Source organism: Mastigoproctus giganteus, chromosome 2 (genome assembly GCF_048544385.1).
Source record: "Mastigoproctus giganteus isolate SK-2022 chromosome 2, ASM4854438v1, whole genome shotgun sequence".
In the NCBI taxonomy this organism is placed as follows: domain Eukaryota; kingdom Metazoa; phylum Arthropoda; class Arachnida; order Uropygi; family Thelyphonidae; genus Mastigoproctus; species Mastigoproctus giganteus.
In genome coordinates, this window is record NC_143576.1 from 122883234 (window position 1) to 122902461 (window position 19228).

At 38.3% G+C, this 19228-nt stretch overlaps 1 protein-coding gene across 1 annotated transcript in view; it reads left to right on the forward strand.

Moving 5' to 3' along the window:
- LOC150089537 (WD repeat-containing protein 31-like) overlaps nucleotides 1-19228 on the forward strand; it is a 235966-nt gene that overhangs the window by 170330 nt on the left and 46408 nt on the right. The window contains exon 9 of the mRNA XM_090368655.1: nucleotides 15229-15385. Coding sequence (XP_090224781.1) covers nucleotides 15229-15385 — 157 coding nt within the window. The remainder of the gene's footprint in view (nucleotides 1-15228; nucleotides 15386-19228) is intronic.

Genomic DNA, 19228 nt, shown 5'->3' on the forward strand with positions numbered 1-19228 from the left:
ATGCAGTACTTTGCATTTGTCAATGTTAAACTTCAGTTGCCACTTCTCAGCCCATCTGCCCAAATTTTATAGATCCTGTTGCAGTAGCACACTGCCATTACTGTCATTAACAAACCTGCCAACCTTTGTATCATCTGCAAACTTCGACACTAAGCCTGATATTTCATCAATATCATTGATAAATGTACAAAACAATAGTGGACCCAACACTGAACCCTGTGGGACTCCACTAATAACATTAGTCCACAAAGAGCAGTGTCCATTGATTACCACCCTCTGTCTTTTCCCACTCCACCACCCTTTTATCCATTGAAGTCATTTCAGTTGCAGAACAAGGAGCTTTGAGTGCACTGATCCCACTTGTTCTTATATAAATATTCAGGTCTTTAGATTCTTCAGCATATGTTATCCCAGATTTCTCAAAGCTAAACTAAATGCTCAGACTGCTAAACCCATCCAAGAACAGTTTATACCTGAGAGAAAAGTATATAGAGATTAGTGGTAGTGATAGATGCAATAAAACTGAAACAGATTATTCAATGCTCATCCTGTTGCTACTTCTAAACAGATGCTTATTCAGTAGTTTTAACTGACTTCAAACCACTTGAAAGTTACTGAATAATGTATTGAAACTACTGAATGATTTTCAGACTGCAGTAGGAGTACAAATGCAGTTCACTGAGAAATAAATTCTGTCTTTTTTAATCACTTGTTCATTTGATTATGTTAGAAACAACTAGCTCATATAGCTCAGTAGTTTTCATTCAATTGTGGCTGTTACTAGGTGTACATGTTAAGTCACTATTTATTATTTTCTTTTGCTTAATATCTAGACACACACACACACACACACACACACACACACACACACACACACACACACACACACACACACACACACACACACACACACACACACACACACACTTCTTTTTTTTCCCTTAACAGTTTCATTTGTATCAATTCACTACATGGAATCATTCATTTGTGTGCACTTGTCATTTCTGTAGGGCAGGTTGTGCATCGAATCTCTTGGACATTGAAGTCAGGACTCAAATCAGATTTTTGATGACTCAAATCATTGATCCAATTAAATTCCTCACTCACTGGCCATTGTTACTATGCCGAATGTAATTCATCTTAAAATGACTCAAGTCATATAATTACTTCTCTCTGATTATATGACTGAGCTGAATTAGCCAAAAGACTCTTTTCAACAATTCCCATGGAAGAGTTTTGAGAAACTTGGGTAGTTGCTCCTGATATTTTTAAGGTTTTCAGTCATATTTGTTTTCAGTTAACTTCAACAATTTTCAGAAATTGTTCAAGTTAAACATAAGAAAGGCACCTGGAGTGGATGAGATCTATCCAGTTATATTAAAGTAGGCAGCAAAGGAAGTAAGCGATAATTATGAGAGCATCCTTGGACTCGTGGGACGTCCCCGGACTGGTGATGTGCAAATGTATCTGCAATTCACAAAGGTGTTCAAAGGGTGACATGAGTAATTATAGAGCTGTTAGTTTAACTTCTGTTCTAGGGAAAATAATGGAGTCACTGGTTAAACAAGTATTGAAGGATCATCTCGACAAGACTGCAGTAATAATTCAGACACTGCATGGGTTAATTATTATTATTATTATTATTATTAGCCATATGGTGCAAGGAAGCCTGAGACTTATGCTGCACCAGGCAAAAAAAAAAAAAAAAAAAAAAATTTTTTTAATTATCCTGAGAGAGAGAGAGAGAGAGAGAAGGGAATCATCAAGAAAAAGATGAATAATGATTTCCAGCTCAGGATCCTGGGTGTGCCAAGCATGAATTGTTGAGGAGGCTTCCATCCTGCAGTGGGTTGATAATGGCTGCACTTTACCTTTTTACCTTGTCTAACCAATTTGGTTGGATACTATGATGTGGTCACAAAGGAACTGGATGGAAAAAATAATTTTTATATCATATATTTGGATTTCAGGAAAGCTTTTGTTACTGTTGCACATTGAAGACTGCTGTTTTTTTTGTTTTTTTTTTATATATAAACCCAAAAAAAACACTTGAGGTATTAGAACCTATAGTACTTAGTACTGTGCTTGGGTTGAAGGTTGAGAAGATGAAAGAAGATATTTGTTGATATTGGACTTGAACTTCTGTAGACTGTAATTTTCAGGAAATACGTATGAAGGAAGGTTGTTCCAGAAAACGGCAGTTGAATGAATAAACGAGGAAGGTGAAAAGTTGATTCTGTGAGTTTGAAGTTGGACAGTAAATGGATGTTGGCTGCACGTGTTCGGACTGTTTTGAAGGAGAGAAAGTGGGAATTATAGAAGCCAATTCAGAAGAACAGTGCCCATGGAAATATCTGTAGAAGAGGCATGCAGCAGAAACAGTACAGCTATGAGACAGCGAGTAAAGAGACTCTGTTAGAGATGAGTCATTAATTAACCTAACTGTCCTCTTCTGAATAGAATCTATAAGCCTGAGAGAGGGTTCGGAGGTACTGCCCCATATGTGGGAACAATATTCCATTGTAGAGCAGATTTGCGATTTGTACAGAGTGAACAGCTGTTTGGAAGAAAAGTAACGCCGAGAAAAGTAACACCAAGAATGAAAGAGAAAACCCAAGATTTTTAGATAAAGTGGAAGCAATATTTGTAATGTGCTTGGGCCAAGAGAGAGATTAGAAGCCAGTGTAATCTCCAAAAGAGATATATCAACTTGCCTAGAAATCGGAGTGTCACCAAAAATAAGCATAGGCACGGAATAACCCATTTTGCGAGATATAAGACAAGACTGAGTTTTAATAAGATTGAAATTAACTAAGTTGCCGTTGTTCCACTGGTAGAGAATTACCTGGAGATCGGCATTTAAGGAATTGGTAGCAGCTTTTTGAGAAGTTGAAGCTGATTGAGTAGGGCAAGGTTTCTCAAAATGGAAAGTGGAATGCAATGTGCTATCATCGGCAAAATTATGGATAGGATTTCCAGTCAATGGAAGAAGTTCATTAATATACAAGAAGAAAAGAGTAGGGGAAAGAACTGAACCTTGGGGACACCAGCATTAGTGGAGAAGTTAGAAGACAGAGCCATCTACCATCACCCTCAGTGAGAGATCAGAGAGAAAACTGGATAACCAATTAAAAAAAAACAGTTGGCAAACCATAAGATGAAAGCTTGTTTAGAAGACCTTTATGCCAAACATGATCAAAAGCCTTTGAGATGTCAAGAGCAACTACTTGTATTTCACCAAACCTTTCCATTGAATTAGTCCATAAATGGGTAACATAAGCTAGAATATCACCAGTGGATCAACACTGGCGGAATCCATACTGGCAATCATTGATCAGACGGAAGGTTTCTAGGTAGTTTAAGAGTTGGCAGTTAATTGATTTCTCCATTACTTTAGAAAGAGTAGAAGTAATTGCAATGGGACGATAATTGGACAAGAGGGATTTGTCACCCTTTTTAGGAATTGGCTGGATATGAACAAATTTCCAAGCAGAAGGAAAAACACCTTTGGAATAAGAAAGTGAAATAAAGCAACACAGAACAGGAGTAAGTTCAGGAGCACAGGTTTTGAGAACAAGTGGAGAAATACCATCAGGACCTGGAGCTTTCTTAGCATCAAGATTCGTCAAAATCCTTCTGACATCCTTTTGACGGAAGACCACAGGAGGCACTGAATGGAGCGTGTTGGGAATGGCGGGAGGTGTTTTTGCAAGATCATTAATACATGAGTTGGAAGAAAAATGGGATGCTAGAAGGTCAGCTTTATCCTTGGCTGAAGTGACAACAGAACCATCTGGTTTGGACAGAAGTGGGAGCAGAGATGGGCAAAATTTGTGGCCAATAGGTTTGGCAAGAGACCAGAATGCTCGGCTACCATTAGGGCAAGAAGCAAGTTTTCTACTCTTAGCCTGTTCAAACTCTAGTTTGGACTGATTAATAACTGCTTTACAATTGTTGTGAGCTTTGGTGTAGGCAGAAAATGAAACTGAAGAATTAGAAACAAGCCAATTACAATATGCAACAATATGCCAATTACAATATTAGAATATGAACAGCCTTAGCACATTTATTGAAAAACCAAGGTTTAGATAAAGGATGAGATTTTAAAGTTGAGTGTGGGATAAAGGATTCCATTCCTGAAAGAATAATTTCACTGACACGATCTGAGCAAACATTGACATCAGAAGTTTTGAAACAGTAATCTGACCAAGGAAAAGAAATCTCGCAGGTCATCACATTATGCATTCTTGTAATGCCAAACAACACGAGTTTGGGAATAGCCATGAGATATAGGCTCCATTGGCTATATGGTTAGGATTGTCCGGTGTTCTTGTAGGTAAATGAACAATCTATGCAAGGTCATTAGTAATTGCAAAAGCCTCAGCATCTCGACCAGCTGGGTTGAGATGCTGAGGTTTTCTTGACTAGAAAACGGAAGCCAGCTGGAGTTGTGAACATTAAAATTACCAAGGACAAATTGGAGCAGTATGTCATTAAGGGCAAGTTGCTACAATAGATAAAAGGATGGTTGAGTGGGAGAAGGTAGAGAGTGGTAATCAATGGACATTGCTCTTTGTGGACTAATGTTACTAGTGAAGTCCCGCAGAGTTCGTTGTTGGGCCAATTTTTGTTTATTATATTGACGAATGTATATCAGGCTTAATCTCAAATTTTTCAGATGATACAAAGGTTGAAATGGTTGTTAATGATAGTAGTCACAGTATGCTACTGCAACAGTAGCTAGAAAATTTGGGCAGATGGGCTGAGAAACGGCAACTGAAGTTTAACATTGACAAATACAAAGTACTGCATATGGATTAGAATAACTGCAGAAAAATGTACCAACTGTGTGGTACTACACTCAGGGTAGTGGAGAATAAAAAAGACCTGGGGGTAATTGTGCAGTCAGATATGAAGTTTTCTGTGCAGTGCAGACAGGCATCATACTTTGTCAATGATTTACAGGAATTTTGCTAGCAGGGATAAGGAGGTGAGTATCCCTTTGTATATGGTAATGATCAGGCTACACCTTGAGTACTGCATACAGGTCTGGAGGCCTCATTTTACAAAGAATGTAGAGTTGCCTGAGCAGGTACAGAGAAGGGTAACAAGATTGGTGAAGGGAACGAAGGGATCCTCTTACCAAAAAAGGCTCAAGTTTTGCAAATTGCAGTGTCTAGAGACTAGGCATCTGCAAGGTGATCTGATCGAGGTGTATAAGACCTTGAATAGTTTGAGCAGGCTCGATGCTGATCGGATACTACCTCTTGCTGAGATTATAAATCTGAGGAGGCATAAACTGAAATTGAGGAAAGTCAGTTGTAGAATAGATGTGCAGAAATTTGCCTTTAGTCAACTAGTAGTTGATTGCTGGAACAAACTTTCATATGTCATTGTGGAAGTTGTTAGCTTAAATAAATTCAAGGAAGAAGTGGACAAACTTTTGGATCAAATGGATGGGTGAAATGGGAAGGGTTTTTTTTTGGCTTATTCTGTGTAAGCTTGCTTTCCTGCATCATATGCCAATGCTAATTCTACCATTGCACTTATCTTTCCAAAGTAATGGAGAAATCTCAACTTCTAACTTGTAAACTCTCTCAAAAGTGGTAACGAATATGGATATCCTCATTGTCAATCCACTGGTGATATTTTATCTTATGTTACTCATTTGTACAATTTCAGTGGAAACGTTTAGTGAACTTCAAGCAGTTCTTGAAATTTCCAAGGTTCTTCATTGTATTTGGCATAAAGGTAGTAGTAGTAGTAGTGGCATGTGATGCAAGAAAGCATGTGTATGAGCTTATGCAGCATCAGCCAAAAAAAAAAAAAAAAAATCACACCATTCCCTCCAAATGCCTGTCCAGTTCCTCCTTAAATTTATTCAACCTATCAACTTCCACAATGACAGATGGAAGTTTGTTCCAGCAATTAACCACCCGCTGGCTAAAGGCAAATTTCCGCACATCTATTCTACATCTGTCTTTTCTTAATTTGAATTTATGTTCCCTTAGGTTCGTAATCTGAACAAGTGGAAGGATCCCATCAGAATTCAGTGTGCTCAACCCATTCAAGGCCTTATACACCTCAATCAGATCACCGTGCAGGTGCCTAGTCTCCAGCCACTGCAATTTGCAGAACTTAACCTCTCTTGGTAAGAGGATCCCTTCATTCCCCTCACCAATCTTGTTGCCCTTCTCTGTACATGCTCAAGTAAATCTACATCCTTCCTAAAATGAGGCCTCCAGACCTGTACGCAGTACTCAAGGCGTGGCCTGACCATTGCCTTATACAGAGGGATAATCACCTCCTTTTCCCTGCTAACAAAATTCCTATATATCATTGACAAAACCCCATGATCTACCCTGGCAGCCTGTCTGCATTGCTCAGAAAACTTCATATCTGCCTAAACAAGCTTCCACCTTATGGATTGCCTTCTGTTTTTTTTTTTTGTAATTGGTAAGCCAGATTTCTCTCTTTAACAACTCACTGCTGGTGATGTCAGTTGCCTCTCTATTGTCAAACTTCTCAACTAATGGTTCTCAAGGTTCACTTCTTTCTCCCACTTTTTTCCTCTTGTATATTAGTGACCTTCCACTCACTGTAAATCCTATCCATAGTTTTCTCATGATGGCACACTGCATTCTGCCTTCCAGTTTGAGAAGCCTTCTCTAACAGAGACAACTTCTCAAATATCTACCAAGATTTTCTTAAATGCTGATATCCAGGAAGTTCTCTGATGTGACAAAGGAAACTTAGTTAATTTCAGTCCTAAAACTCAGTCCTGCCATTTTTTCTTGCAAAAAGAGGTTACTGCTTCATGCTCATTTTCAACAGTCAGATTTCTAGACACTGTCTGAAATCTCTATTGTGTATTATTCTGATTTCTGATCTCTCTGTCTCGGCATAAATGGATCACAAATATTGCTTCCTCTGCTTCAAGAAATTAATTTTCATTTTTTGTTCTCAGGATTACTTTTCTTCTAAAGAGTTACTAACTTTGTACAAATCTGAAATCTGCTTACCATGGAATATTAATGAACAGGTTAATTAATGACATTATTATTACTATTATTATTAGCCATATGGTGCAAGGAAGCCTTAGGCTTATGCTGTACCAGCCAAAAAAAAAAAAAATTTTTTGAATTACCCTGAGAGAGAGAGAGAGAGTGAGAGTCAAAAGTAGAAGGGAATCACCAAGAAAGAGAAGAATGATGATATCCAGCTCAGGACCCTGGGTGTGCCAAGCCCATACTCACCAGATGTGAGCCCCTGGACTTGTTTCTTATGAACTCTCACCCCTTCTAAACAAGTTTGAATGCCTGGCTGAACTAGTCAACATCCATTTAATGTTCAGCTCCAAACTCACAGAGCCAACTTTTCTCCTCCTCCTTATCCCTTTGGAAGAACCTCCCTTCATATGTATTTACTGAAAATTCAGTCTGCAGAAATTCAAGTCCAATTCACCTGGGTGCGAGTTAGCCTGTGCAGACATTGCTCCTTAAAGCTCTTCAAACAGAGAAGTTTTTCCTGATTTATTTTCTGCTTTATTAGTTTAAATTGTCATATTAACTTATTTTCTAGAGTAGCTTTATATTCCTAGTTACGATACTTAGTTTAAAGTTTAACTTAGACAGAGATTTCGTAGATATTACTTAGTATCGGTAACGGTATCAAATCCACGTGTCACAAATTGAACGAGAGGTCTTTTAACCAAATTTAGTCGATTTATTAACCAATTGTTATATCAAATTATCTTCTATAAGTAGATTATAGACCTAGTCAGGATCCTTAGTTTATTCTAAATTGAGATAGCGAGATTTTGAAGCTAATCAATACTTACGAGTCCGTAGAAATACCGTTCGTGAATTCCCGCCATTTTTACACGATAGCATAAGCTTAGTGTAGTATACTGCATAATATAATATTGTCAATTAATCAGTAAATCTATTAATCTTGATAAACTTTATTGTCAATTAAATTGTATTTTTAACTCTATAAATATATATAACGACTTAATCGTAACAAATAATTAATACATAACTATAGTGGTACACGTGATACGGAAGTTGTATAAAGGGAACACTAGATACCGAAAAAAAAAAAAAAAAAAAAATATATATATATATATATATATATAACATAACTGTTTTGGGATATAACTTAAGGATTTAATTTTTGTTTTAAATTTTATTGAATTAAATTGGAATCATGACTCTGACCAGAGCAGCAAAGCAAAAGGCTCAAGCTAATGGGAGTGCTGTGGTTCAGGGGAGAACTGAGGGGGACAGTTGCCCTCTGAATCACAGTCTATTAAAATGCACTGTTTGCTTGATGTTTGCGGAGCAGTCGGATACGGGACATGATACTGCCAAGAGGGATGTCTTTGTGTGTGCACGATGTAAGGAGTGCAAGGAAATCAGGCGACAACTCAGCGTTGTTATGGGCCTTTATGAGACCTTGAAGGACAGGGTGGATGCCCTCGAAGGAAATAAATTGAGGGGCCCATCAAGCTCTCAGCTGCCCACATCAACGCCAGAGCTTGCACTTGGTCATCAGGCAACACAGGGGCAGCCCCCTAGGCAGAATGCGCTGGTCCCACAGGAACTAGTAGTTGTTGGTGACTCTATTGTCAGGGAAACGGGGAACATGCTTTGTAAAAAGGATAGGTGGAATAGGACCAGGGTATGTCTGCCAGGGGCAAAGGTTGATGACGTTGTAGAGCGGATATCATCTTTTAAGGGCACAAAAGGTGATATAGTTGTACATGTTGGCACTAATGATATTAAGAGTAGGAGACCGGCGGAATTACTTAGCAAGTACAGGTCACTGTTGAAAAAAAGCCGTGAATTAGGGTTGAACTTGAAAGTGTCTGCAATTCTGCCCAGACACGATAGGAGGGAGTATATGATGAGAGCCTTGTCGATCAATTCGGCCCTGGAGGGATTGTGCAAGGCTCAAGGGGTAGAATTTTTTTCAGCCTGGACTGTACTTGTTAACAGGAGAGATTGCTTCTACAGGGATGGGATACACTTAAATAGAAAGGGTGCAAGAATTTTTGCTGATGCTGTCGAGGCAGTGTTAGGTGGGTCGGAAAACTGCTAGTTGGGGGGGATACAAGGACTAATAGATTAACAGTAGCCACTGGCAGAGGTGGAAGTAATTCTTGCACTGCTTCTATTCAAATGAGCAGAAGTCTGAAAAACAAGATGCAGGATATTTCAGAGACTGCTGGTAGTCATTGCGCTACAAGTAAACACATGGGTTGTGTTAGGGTAGCTAAGAATAGAAACAGGTGCATGTATACCTGCGTGTACACCAATGCTAGGAGTTTGGTAAATAAATTTGATGAATTTGAGGTATTGCTCAAAACATCAAAGGCAGATATTGTTGGGATATCAGAGACGTGGTGTCACACAGATATAAGTAATGCGGAACTGGAATTTGGGGAATACAATGTATATAGAAAGGATAGACAGGACAGGAGGGGAGGAGGGGTTATGCTATTAATTAAGAAACACATAAAGTCAAAGGAAGTGAAGCCAGTTGACATCGATGGACAGGGCAGTGTCGAGTCAGTTTGGTGTGACATAAGCATAGGGAAATCAAAATTGAGAGTAGGAGTGTGCTATAGGCCTAATGACTCTGATGAGTATAATAATATATTGTACAGGGAAATAGAATGGGCCAGTAAATCAGAGAGTCTTATAATGGGGGATTTTAATTTCCCAGATATTGACTGGAATTTGTGGGTTGGTCACTCGCACACTAGCAAGGCTTTTGTGGATTTATTGGATGATTGTTTTCTACATCAGCATGTTCGTGAGGCAACAAGAGGGAGCAATACTCTTGATCTGATTATCAGTAGTGATTCTTCATGCATTAAGAACCTGCAGATAAATGAACCACTAGGTGGCAGTGATCACAGTGTGTTGAAGTGGGATTTACTCAAGGAGGTAACTACCATCAGAGGTAAAGGGAAGAGTTTTTGTTTTCGTAAAGGCGACTATGATGGTCTGAGACAGTATTTAAATTCTATACAGTGGGACCAACTGATGATGTTACCAACAGCAAACTCAAAATGGGAAGCATTCAAGGAACTAATCTTGGTGGCTACCAGGCTTTACATACCAACTAAGAAATATTGTTCAAGGTTTAGGCCTAAATGGTTGTCAGATGGACTAATGAGACATGTGGCAGAGAAGAAAAATGCATGGGATACATACAAATTAATGGGTGACATGGAAGCCTATGATAGATATAAGTTGGTCTGTAACCAAGTCACAAAGGAGATTAGGCAGGCAAAGGCAGACTACGAAAAATCCTTGGCAAAGGATGCAAAGAAAAACAGAAAGGAGTTCTTTACATACTTGAACTCGAGAAGGAAAGGGATGAATCAGATTGGTCCACTGGATATTGATGGTTCAACAGTTGAGGATCCTGCTCAGGTGGCTAACAATCTAAACGAGTATTTTGCATCTACATTCACGCATGAGGAGTTATTCAGGAAGGAGAATGATGTACACATTGGCAGTGAGCTGGATGATTTTGTAATAGCTGAGAGGAAAGTGGAGGAGAGATTGTTGAGGATAAACATAAAAAAGGCACCTGGGGTGGATGGGATCTATCCAGTTATATTAAAGGAGGCAGCAAAGGAAGTATGCAAACCCCTAGCCATAATTATGAGAGCTTCTTTGGACTCAGGGGAGGTACCCATAGACTGGAGATGTGCAAATGTAACCCCAATTCACAAAGGAGGATCAAAGGCTGACATAAGTAATTATAGACCTGTTAGTTTAACTTCTGTTCCAGGTAAATTAATGGAGGCACTGGTTAAAGAAGCACTGCAGGATCATCTAGACAAGAATTCAGTTATAGCTCAGACGCAGCATGGTTTTGTTAAGGGCAGGTCTTGCCTGACCAATTTGATTGGATACTATGATGTAGTCACAAAAGAACTGGATGCAGGGAATAACTTTGATATTATATATTTGGATCTTAGAAAGGCTTTTGATACTGTTGCACATGGTAGACTGCTGCACAAATTGGAGCAGTGTGGCATTGGAGGCAAATTGCTGCTATGGATAAGGGGATGGTTGAGTGGCAGAAGACAGAGAGTGGTAATCAATGGACACTGCTCAACGTGGACTAATGTTATTAGTGGAGTTCCTCAAGGTTCAGTGTTGGGTCCATTGTTGTTTTCGGTGTTTATGAATGATATTGATGATGGGATATCAAGTTTAATGTCTAAGTTTGCAGATGATACAAAGGTTGGCAGGGTCGTTCAGGACACTACTGACGCTATGCTGCTGCAACAGGATCTGGAAAGGTTGAACAGATGGGCTGAGAGGTGGCAAATGAAGTTTAACATTGACAAATGTAAAGTACTACATATGGGTAACAGTAACCCCAGAGCAATGTATCAACTCTGCGGTACTACACTGACAGTGGTGGAGAATGAAAAGGACCTGGGGGTAATTGTGCAGGCAGATATGAAGTTCTCTGAGCAGTGCAGACGAGCTGCAAGAGTAGCTCATGGTGTCTTGTCAATGATATACAGGAATTTTTCTAGCAGGGATAAGGAGGTGATTATTCCCTTGTATAAGGCAATGGTTAGGCCACATCTTGAGTACTGTATACAGGTCTGGAGGCCTCATTTCAAGAAGGATGTAGAGCTGCTGGAACGGGTACAGAGAAGGGCAACAAGATTAGTAAATGGAACAAAGGGTTGCTCTTACGAAGAAAGGCTTAAGTTTTGCAAATTACAGAGTCTGGAGACTAGGCACCAGCGAGGTGATCTGATAGAGGTGTATAAGGCTTTGAATGGTTTGAGCATGCTCAATGCCAATGGGATTCTTCATCTTTCTCAGAATAATCACCTCAGAGGGCATAAATTCAAATTGAGGAAGGACGGATGTCGGATAGATGTGCGGAAATTTGCCTTTGGCCAGCGGGTGGTTGGTTGGTGGAACCGACTTCCATCACTTGTTGTTGAAGTTGATAGCCTAAACAAATTTAAAGCTCAACTGGCCAGGTATTTCGAACGAACGGAGGGGTGAAATGGGAGAGGTTTTTTTTTTTTTTTTTTTGGCTGATGCTGAATAAGCTTGCTTTCTTGCATCATATGCCTCTACTAATGCTAATGCTAATGCTAATTCCAACGCTACCTCCATCTCTCTATACACCAAGTAAATACCATAGGTTCTGATACTTTTCATGTTTGTGGTTTCCATAAAAAAAAAAACATGTCAATAAGGATCTTCTTCTTTTCAGCCTTCAACCCACATATAGCAGTAGAGGAGTATTAGCTCAAAAGTACTTCTAGAGCAATAGAACCTATAAATGAACTATCAAACACAAATTGCTCTAATACTTTTCAGTTTTGGGATCAGCATAAGAATAAAAAAATGAAAGAGTCAGCCCATGCATAAGCATAAAAAATGAGTCTCTGCACTGGCTTAGGTATAAGTTTAATTCAAATCAGAAGGCAAATAGTTTTCTTCAGGTAATTATTACACTAATGTAAGTACATGTATTTACATATTTTAAATAATTAAAGTAAAAATAATCTATAATTTCCTTTTTGTTTTTCTGAGAATACTGTTTGGAAATGTATGCTTTTTTTTTGAGAATACAGTTTGGAAAATATCCTATTTTTTTGAGATTACGGTTTGGAAATACAGTCAGACCTCTATATAATGAAATTGATCATTGGCTTGAAAAACTTTAAAGAAATATGTTTATTTCTTTATTTGTTTAAAGAAATATGTTAACTTTAAAGTTATAAAGAAATATGATTTTTCAGCAATGAAAAATACTGTAATTCAACATTCAGAAATGCAGTAAAATTTGGGAAATGAATCAGAAATAAGTGAGAATGAATAAATTTTCTAACATTTTAAAACAATTAATTTATTAATACATACATATTAAGAAATGACTACCTAGATGATGCACACAATATATTAGTACACTTTTAAGAATTATTTCGTAAAATATTTGGTTACTTTTTGTTGTACACTGAATTCACTGTACATCATCCATAAAAATGTTTGCATTTGTTTAAACACTCAAATATATTTACTGGCACATTTTTTTCATACTGAAGGCCTAAATGCAAAGTTTAAAATTCTGCTAGCATTTCATGTTTGGAAGGTTTAATATTGCCCTCATTTTCATCCAACTCATCGTCGATATTGTCACTCGTTGAATACACTCCATAATGTTGGAGTTACTTGGATATTCAGCTAATATGACATCATTATCAACTCCTAAAAATTTGTCAACAGTTTCTCCACTTATCAAACCTCATGCTTGGAGTTCTTCCCACGATTGCTCGTTATCTTGTAGTAGTTCATCCCTCTCATCACTGTTAATTGGCATTTTAGCAAAACCTGCTTTTTCCAAAACAATTCTTAATCATTATTTCCATCACATCTTGACTCCACACTTTTGCCAACTGTGATATGCACATCTGCAAATCTATGGTTGGTTTCTATTCCCAGTATATATTTTTTTCAGTATCTGTAGTGCATTTTCAAATTCTTGATAATGCCTTGGTCCATTCGCTACAGTTTATACAAAGTATTCAGAGGGAAGAGGACAAGCTTCACACTTGTAAGTTTCAAAATTATTAAGTGAATGTGGACAGGGCAGTTGTTCACAATCGATGCAATTTTTCTGTTTTCTTTCATCATCTTTCTATCAAAATTTAAAATCCACTGTTCAAAAATTTCACTTGTCATCCAAGATTTTTTGTTGTAGTTGTAGTCCAACCCTAATGACTTTACTCCTTTGACACATAAGGCTTTTTTTACTTTTGCCTATTACCAAAAGTTTCAGTTTTTCTTTACCAGCCATATTTGCACCAACCAAGACTGCAGTTCTCTCCTTACTATTTTTACCAGCTAAAAATTTATCATATTTAAAAGTCAGTGTCTTGTTTGGAAAACATTTAAAAAATAGACCTGCTTCATCAACATTAAATATGTCTTTGGGCTCATAGTTCGCCATAATTTTTTTCAAAACTGTTTCTTTCCAATGGGTACAGTCTTCTTCGATTACAACTCCACTTTTCACCAGAAATAACTTTTTTGAGTAAACCGTGGTGCTTTTTAAATTTGTCTAATCAACCAAAACTCGCTTGGAATGTTTTGAGGCCCCAGAAAAGATGTGGATTCCATAGCCTTTTCTTTTATTGATGGCCCTGATAACTGCATGTTTTGGTCTTGAATGCACTTCACCCACTTAAAAATAGCTTTATCTACATTTTCACACAGGCATAATTTCGCATGCTTCTGACTGGGTCCCATTTGCTCAAACAATTTGAGAATCGAAACATGGTTTTTCAGATTGTTTGACACACTACTGGAAGGGACACCAAATTTTAAAACAATTTCTTTTTTTTTTTTAAAGCCCTAATCTACACTATTAAGCACTTTCCCTTTTTCCACTACACTCAAGGATTTCCTCTTAGACATTGTAAGGTTACTTGCACACCAGCTAAAACAAAACTGATTTAGGGACCACATGTACCTACCATGTAAACAGAGACAGTTGAAATTTAGTAAAAATGTGGATGACTCATATCTTAGAAACAACAGATGAATTATATACCAGAATTTTCGGGATAAAGGAAAATCACTCTCTCCTAATTCTCTAATAGGGTGCTTACAGTAGAAAACAGATTGACCAGAGCCAATGTCCGTGTCGGGAATATGCCTTAATTTTTGCCAATGGCTGTGGACACATAGATAGCAGCTGACCAGCACAACTTCTCAGTACAGTTGAGGTGGTTGTATAGGTTTTATGAGCATCACTAATTGTGGAATGTTTTAGCTCTTAATTTGTATTCTTATGAATATGAATTAATGAATTAATCTTATGAATTAATCCCTTTAGCTTTTAAGAGCTAAAGGGATTAATTCTTAATCCTTTTAGTTCTTAATTTGTGCTTTCTACAGTATCAGTTCTATTGCCTAAAGGCTATAGGCATAAACAATGCATGCTCAGGTCTCTCAAAATCAGTTCTTTATATGAAAATTTTTCTCTCAAAATCAGTTCTTTATATGGAAATTTTCTTCGTTATACAGAAACTATTTTCAATGTAACGACTAAGGGGAAATCAAAAAAATTTGCTATATGGAAGTTCGTTAAAGAGAGGTCTGATTATATTTGCTTTTTTTGAGAATACTATTTGGAAATATATGATCTTTTTTTTTTTTATGGAAGTTGTGGGATCTTCGACAGTGTCGGCTGTTGTGTGAATACAAGGGCCACGAACAAGCAGTACCAGTGTGTGCTTTCATTCCTGCCTTCACTTCATTTCCTTTGATAATCACAGCATCCAATGATGGCACTGCTAAATTATGGCATAGGGATTCACCAGGTATGTTGCACATATACAAGTATTGTGTTTTGTTGCAAATTCACTATTTGGTAAGCCAAAAAACAATTATTAGCAATTAAAAGACTAAAAGGAGATCTGATTAAAGTGTTTAAAGCTTGAGTGAACTAAATTCTAATGGCATCCTTACTATTTTTTGGACAACACGGCCCCGAGTGGCAAGCATTTTCCGTGGCCAAGCGATTCTCGTGTGTTTAAAGAGCATTTTTCTCTACTGCGACTGAGTTTTCATTGTTTTTCTTCCTTATTCAATCAACTTTTCTGTTAAGTAGCTCTACTTCCTTAAAAACACTAAGAAGTGAGCCCAGAAGAAGGAAAGTACCTTTTTCTTTAATTCAGTCTCTTATTAACTGTACTAACCTCTACACTTGTCCACCAAGCAGCACTGCTCCTGCCTCCCCGTGGCTGGTGCCTCCGTAGCCAGGTGGGCAGGAGCAGCAGTGCGTAGCACACGCTTCTTGATTAGACCAGGGTTTGAGCCTTTGACCACCAAATACGGAGGAAGCGGAAAGGTCAGGGAATGACCACCGCATATCCCCGGAGCAATATGGCCTTAGTTCCTAATGCTCCTAAAAACAAAATAACAAACAAACAAACAAGCCTTCCCATGGCAGGCCCAGTAACCTGGGTGGTAAAAATAAACCCCCAGGGCCAAAAGGAGCCAACATGGATACAAATAATTATCCACCTATAGAGCTCAAGCTATAATTATCCATCTAGCTCAAGATCTTCAAACGTAGACCATGAATCCAATCAACCCAAAAGACTTCGAATAGAAGCACAGTGTCATCATGATATACCAAATTTCCTGATGCATTCACTATCCACCCAGCCTGTGGGCAAGTTATCGCCATTCTTAATCCAAAAAACTTTGGAATCTATTGCTGGATCACCAAAAATGGTGAAAAGACTGTAATCCGGAGACCTCCTGATTGAAACAGCCACAGCAAAACACTCTGAGCTGCTGTAAAAGACAAAAACATTTGCTGGGTTGACAGTAACAATTACTCCCTACAAAACCATAAATTCATCAGAAGGTGTCATCAATGAGTGGGACCTGATTACAGTGTCCAAAGAACTACTGCAGGAACTCAGCATTCAAAAAGTAATAGATTTGAAAAGGATTATGACGAAAAAAGATGGAAATCTCAATCCAACTAGATTCACCACACTGACATTCAGCACTCCAGATTTACCATCCTCAATTAAAGCTGGCTATCTAAATTTTCGGATTCGACCTTACATTCCAAAACCCATTCACTGCTTTAAATGTCAGAAATATGGTCATTCGCAGCAGGCATGTAGAGGTGAAGCCATATGTCCCATCTGCGGCTCTAAAGATCACACTTAAGCAGATTGCTCACTCAAAACCCCTGTTTGTCCAAACTGCAAAAGAAGCCATCCAGCCTTTTCCAAAACTTGTGAGCTATGGATAACAGGAAAGGAAATACAAAATAGAAAATAAAGTGATGTTTCCTGAAGCATGTAGACTATTTATGGCGAGCATGCCTAGTAGTCGTTCTTATGCAGCTTGCACTTGAAACTTTGTTTCTACTGCAGCTCAAACAGATGTATTAGTTCTGCCTAGCACCACTCTAGCGAATTGGCTTAAATCTACACTTTCAACCTGTGAAAAAAGATAATCCTCCAAAAAAAAAACTAGCGAAGCCACAAATACTCCTCCAATCAGCATCTCTACTCATACCCCACTGGTCCCAATTGAAAGAGAACAATTAAAATCTGATTCAGTCTCTAAAAAAATGGAATCTCACACCAACAGTATGGATGTAGATGAGCTGCTAGATAATGAGGAGCCTATTCTAGAACTCCATGCAGATGACACCATGGATATTGGATGCCCCACATTCCCAAAAAAACACGAGAAAAAATGTCCCACGTACAAAAAACAGTCAGATGAATCATGCTCAGGTAAACCTAAATAATGCATAACATCACACAGTGGAATTGCAGAGGACTAAGCAGTCATGCTGATGACTTAAGAGATTTAATAGCTCAATTCAATTCCATAAGTGTATGCTTACAGGAAACATTCTTGTCACCTCAAGTTTCACCAAAAGTTTCAAATTATACCATGTAAAAATGAGATAGGAACTCAAAATCACCTGCACGTGGAGGAGTAGATATTCTTGTTAATGCTAACATACCATCCAGGCCAATCCAATTGACAACTACCCTAGAAGCTGTGGCAGCTTGCATTGCAGTTGGTACATCATTTACCAATGTTTCCATTTGTAATCTGCCATCTGCACCACTTCTGCTTTCAGAACTTGACAACCTCATTGCACAACCCCCAACTCCAATTTGTCTTTTTGGTGACTTTAATGGACACCATCCATTGTGGTGGTCTGCTAAAATTGATTGCAGAGGAAAATTGATGGAGGAATTCATGAATAATAATGATCTTAATTTATTAAATTCTGGATCTCCTACCTACATCCACCTACCAACCGGATCTGCTTCAGCAATAGACTTGTCAATTGCTGAAGACTGGTATTAACCAATCCCTTTAACAGTGATCACTTTCCATTTATTTTCTCATTATAAACAGGGGTAACTCCAAATCCTGATCAACAATCCACTTGGCAGTTTAAAAAGGCAAACTGGAGTGGCTATTCTACCCAAATACTCTTAGACATATTTTATGTTCAAAGACAACATATTGATGATGTAAACACTTACATAACAAATCGGCATCTCCGTAGCCAGGTGGGCAGGAGCAGCAGTGTGTAGCACGTGCTTCTTGATTAGACTGGGGTTCGAGCCCACGACCACTAAATACGGAGGATGCAGAAAGGTCAGAGAATGATCACCGCATATCCCCGGAGCAATATGGCCTTAGTTGCTAATGCTCCTAAAAACCAAATAACAAACATAACTAATCAGATTCTGACTGCAGCTAAGGCCTCCATTCCAAAATCCATGCCATATCGAAAACACAGAAATCACTGGTGGAATACAGATTGTTTAATTGCCAAACAGGGAAAAAACCATGCTTGTAATGATTTACTGCAAGTATCCCACCACAAGTAACCTAATTGCTTTTAAAAGACTGAAAGCAAAAGCTAAACAAGTTAAGCAGAAAGTGAAATGGGATTCATGGATTGCTTTTGTTTCAGCCGTCACTAAAGACATGGATACATGGGCCATCTGGAAAAGAATACAGGCATTAAATGGCAAATTTGTTGAGCTGCCCTCTCCGATACTTCATTGGAAAGGGAAAGACATTTCTACTCCTGAAGAAGTTGCTAATGCACTAGTAGAATCATTTGCAAAAATCTCAGCCTCTGCCTCCTATGCATCCGCCTTCCAGAACATCAAAGCTGGCGCAGTAAAATCAACTTCTTCACATGCCGCTCATTCCCATACAAGCAACCCTTTACATTAATAGAACTTCAAGAATCATTAAACAAATCTTCCAATAGCACCGCAGGTCCAGATGAAGTTCATTATGTTATGTTAAAGCATTTACTTGAAGAAGACTTGAGAACCCTATTAATTTTTTATAATCGGATCTTCTCTGAAAATGCCTCTCCTTCTTCCTTGTGCCATTTGTTCATTATCACCTTACCAAAACCAGGAAAAGCTCCTTCCTGTGTTGAAAATTACAGGCCAATATCTCTTACCAGCTGCATGGGAAAAATTTTCAAAAAAATGGTTCATACTAGGCTCACTTACATCGTGGAGTCAGAGAATCTCCTTCCAGATCATCAGTATGGCTTTCGAAAAAATATATCAACCCTAGATGTGCTCATCAAAGCCAAATCTCATATCCATAATGCCTTTATCATGAAACAACATCTAGTT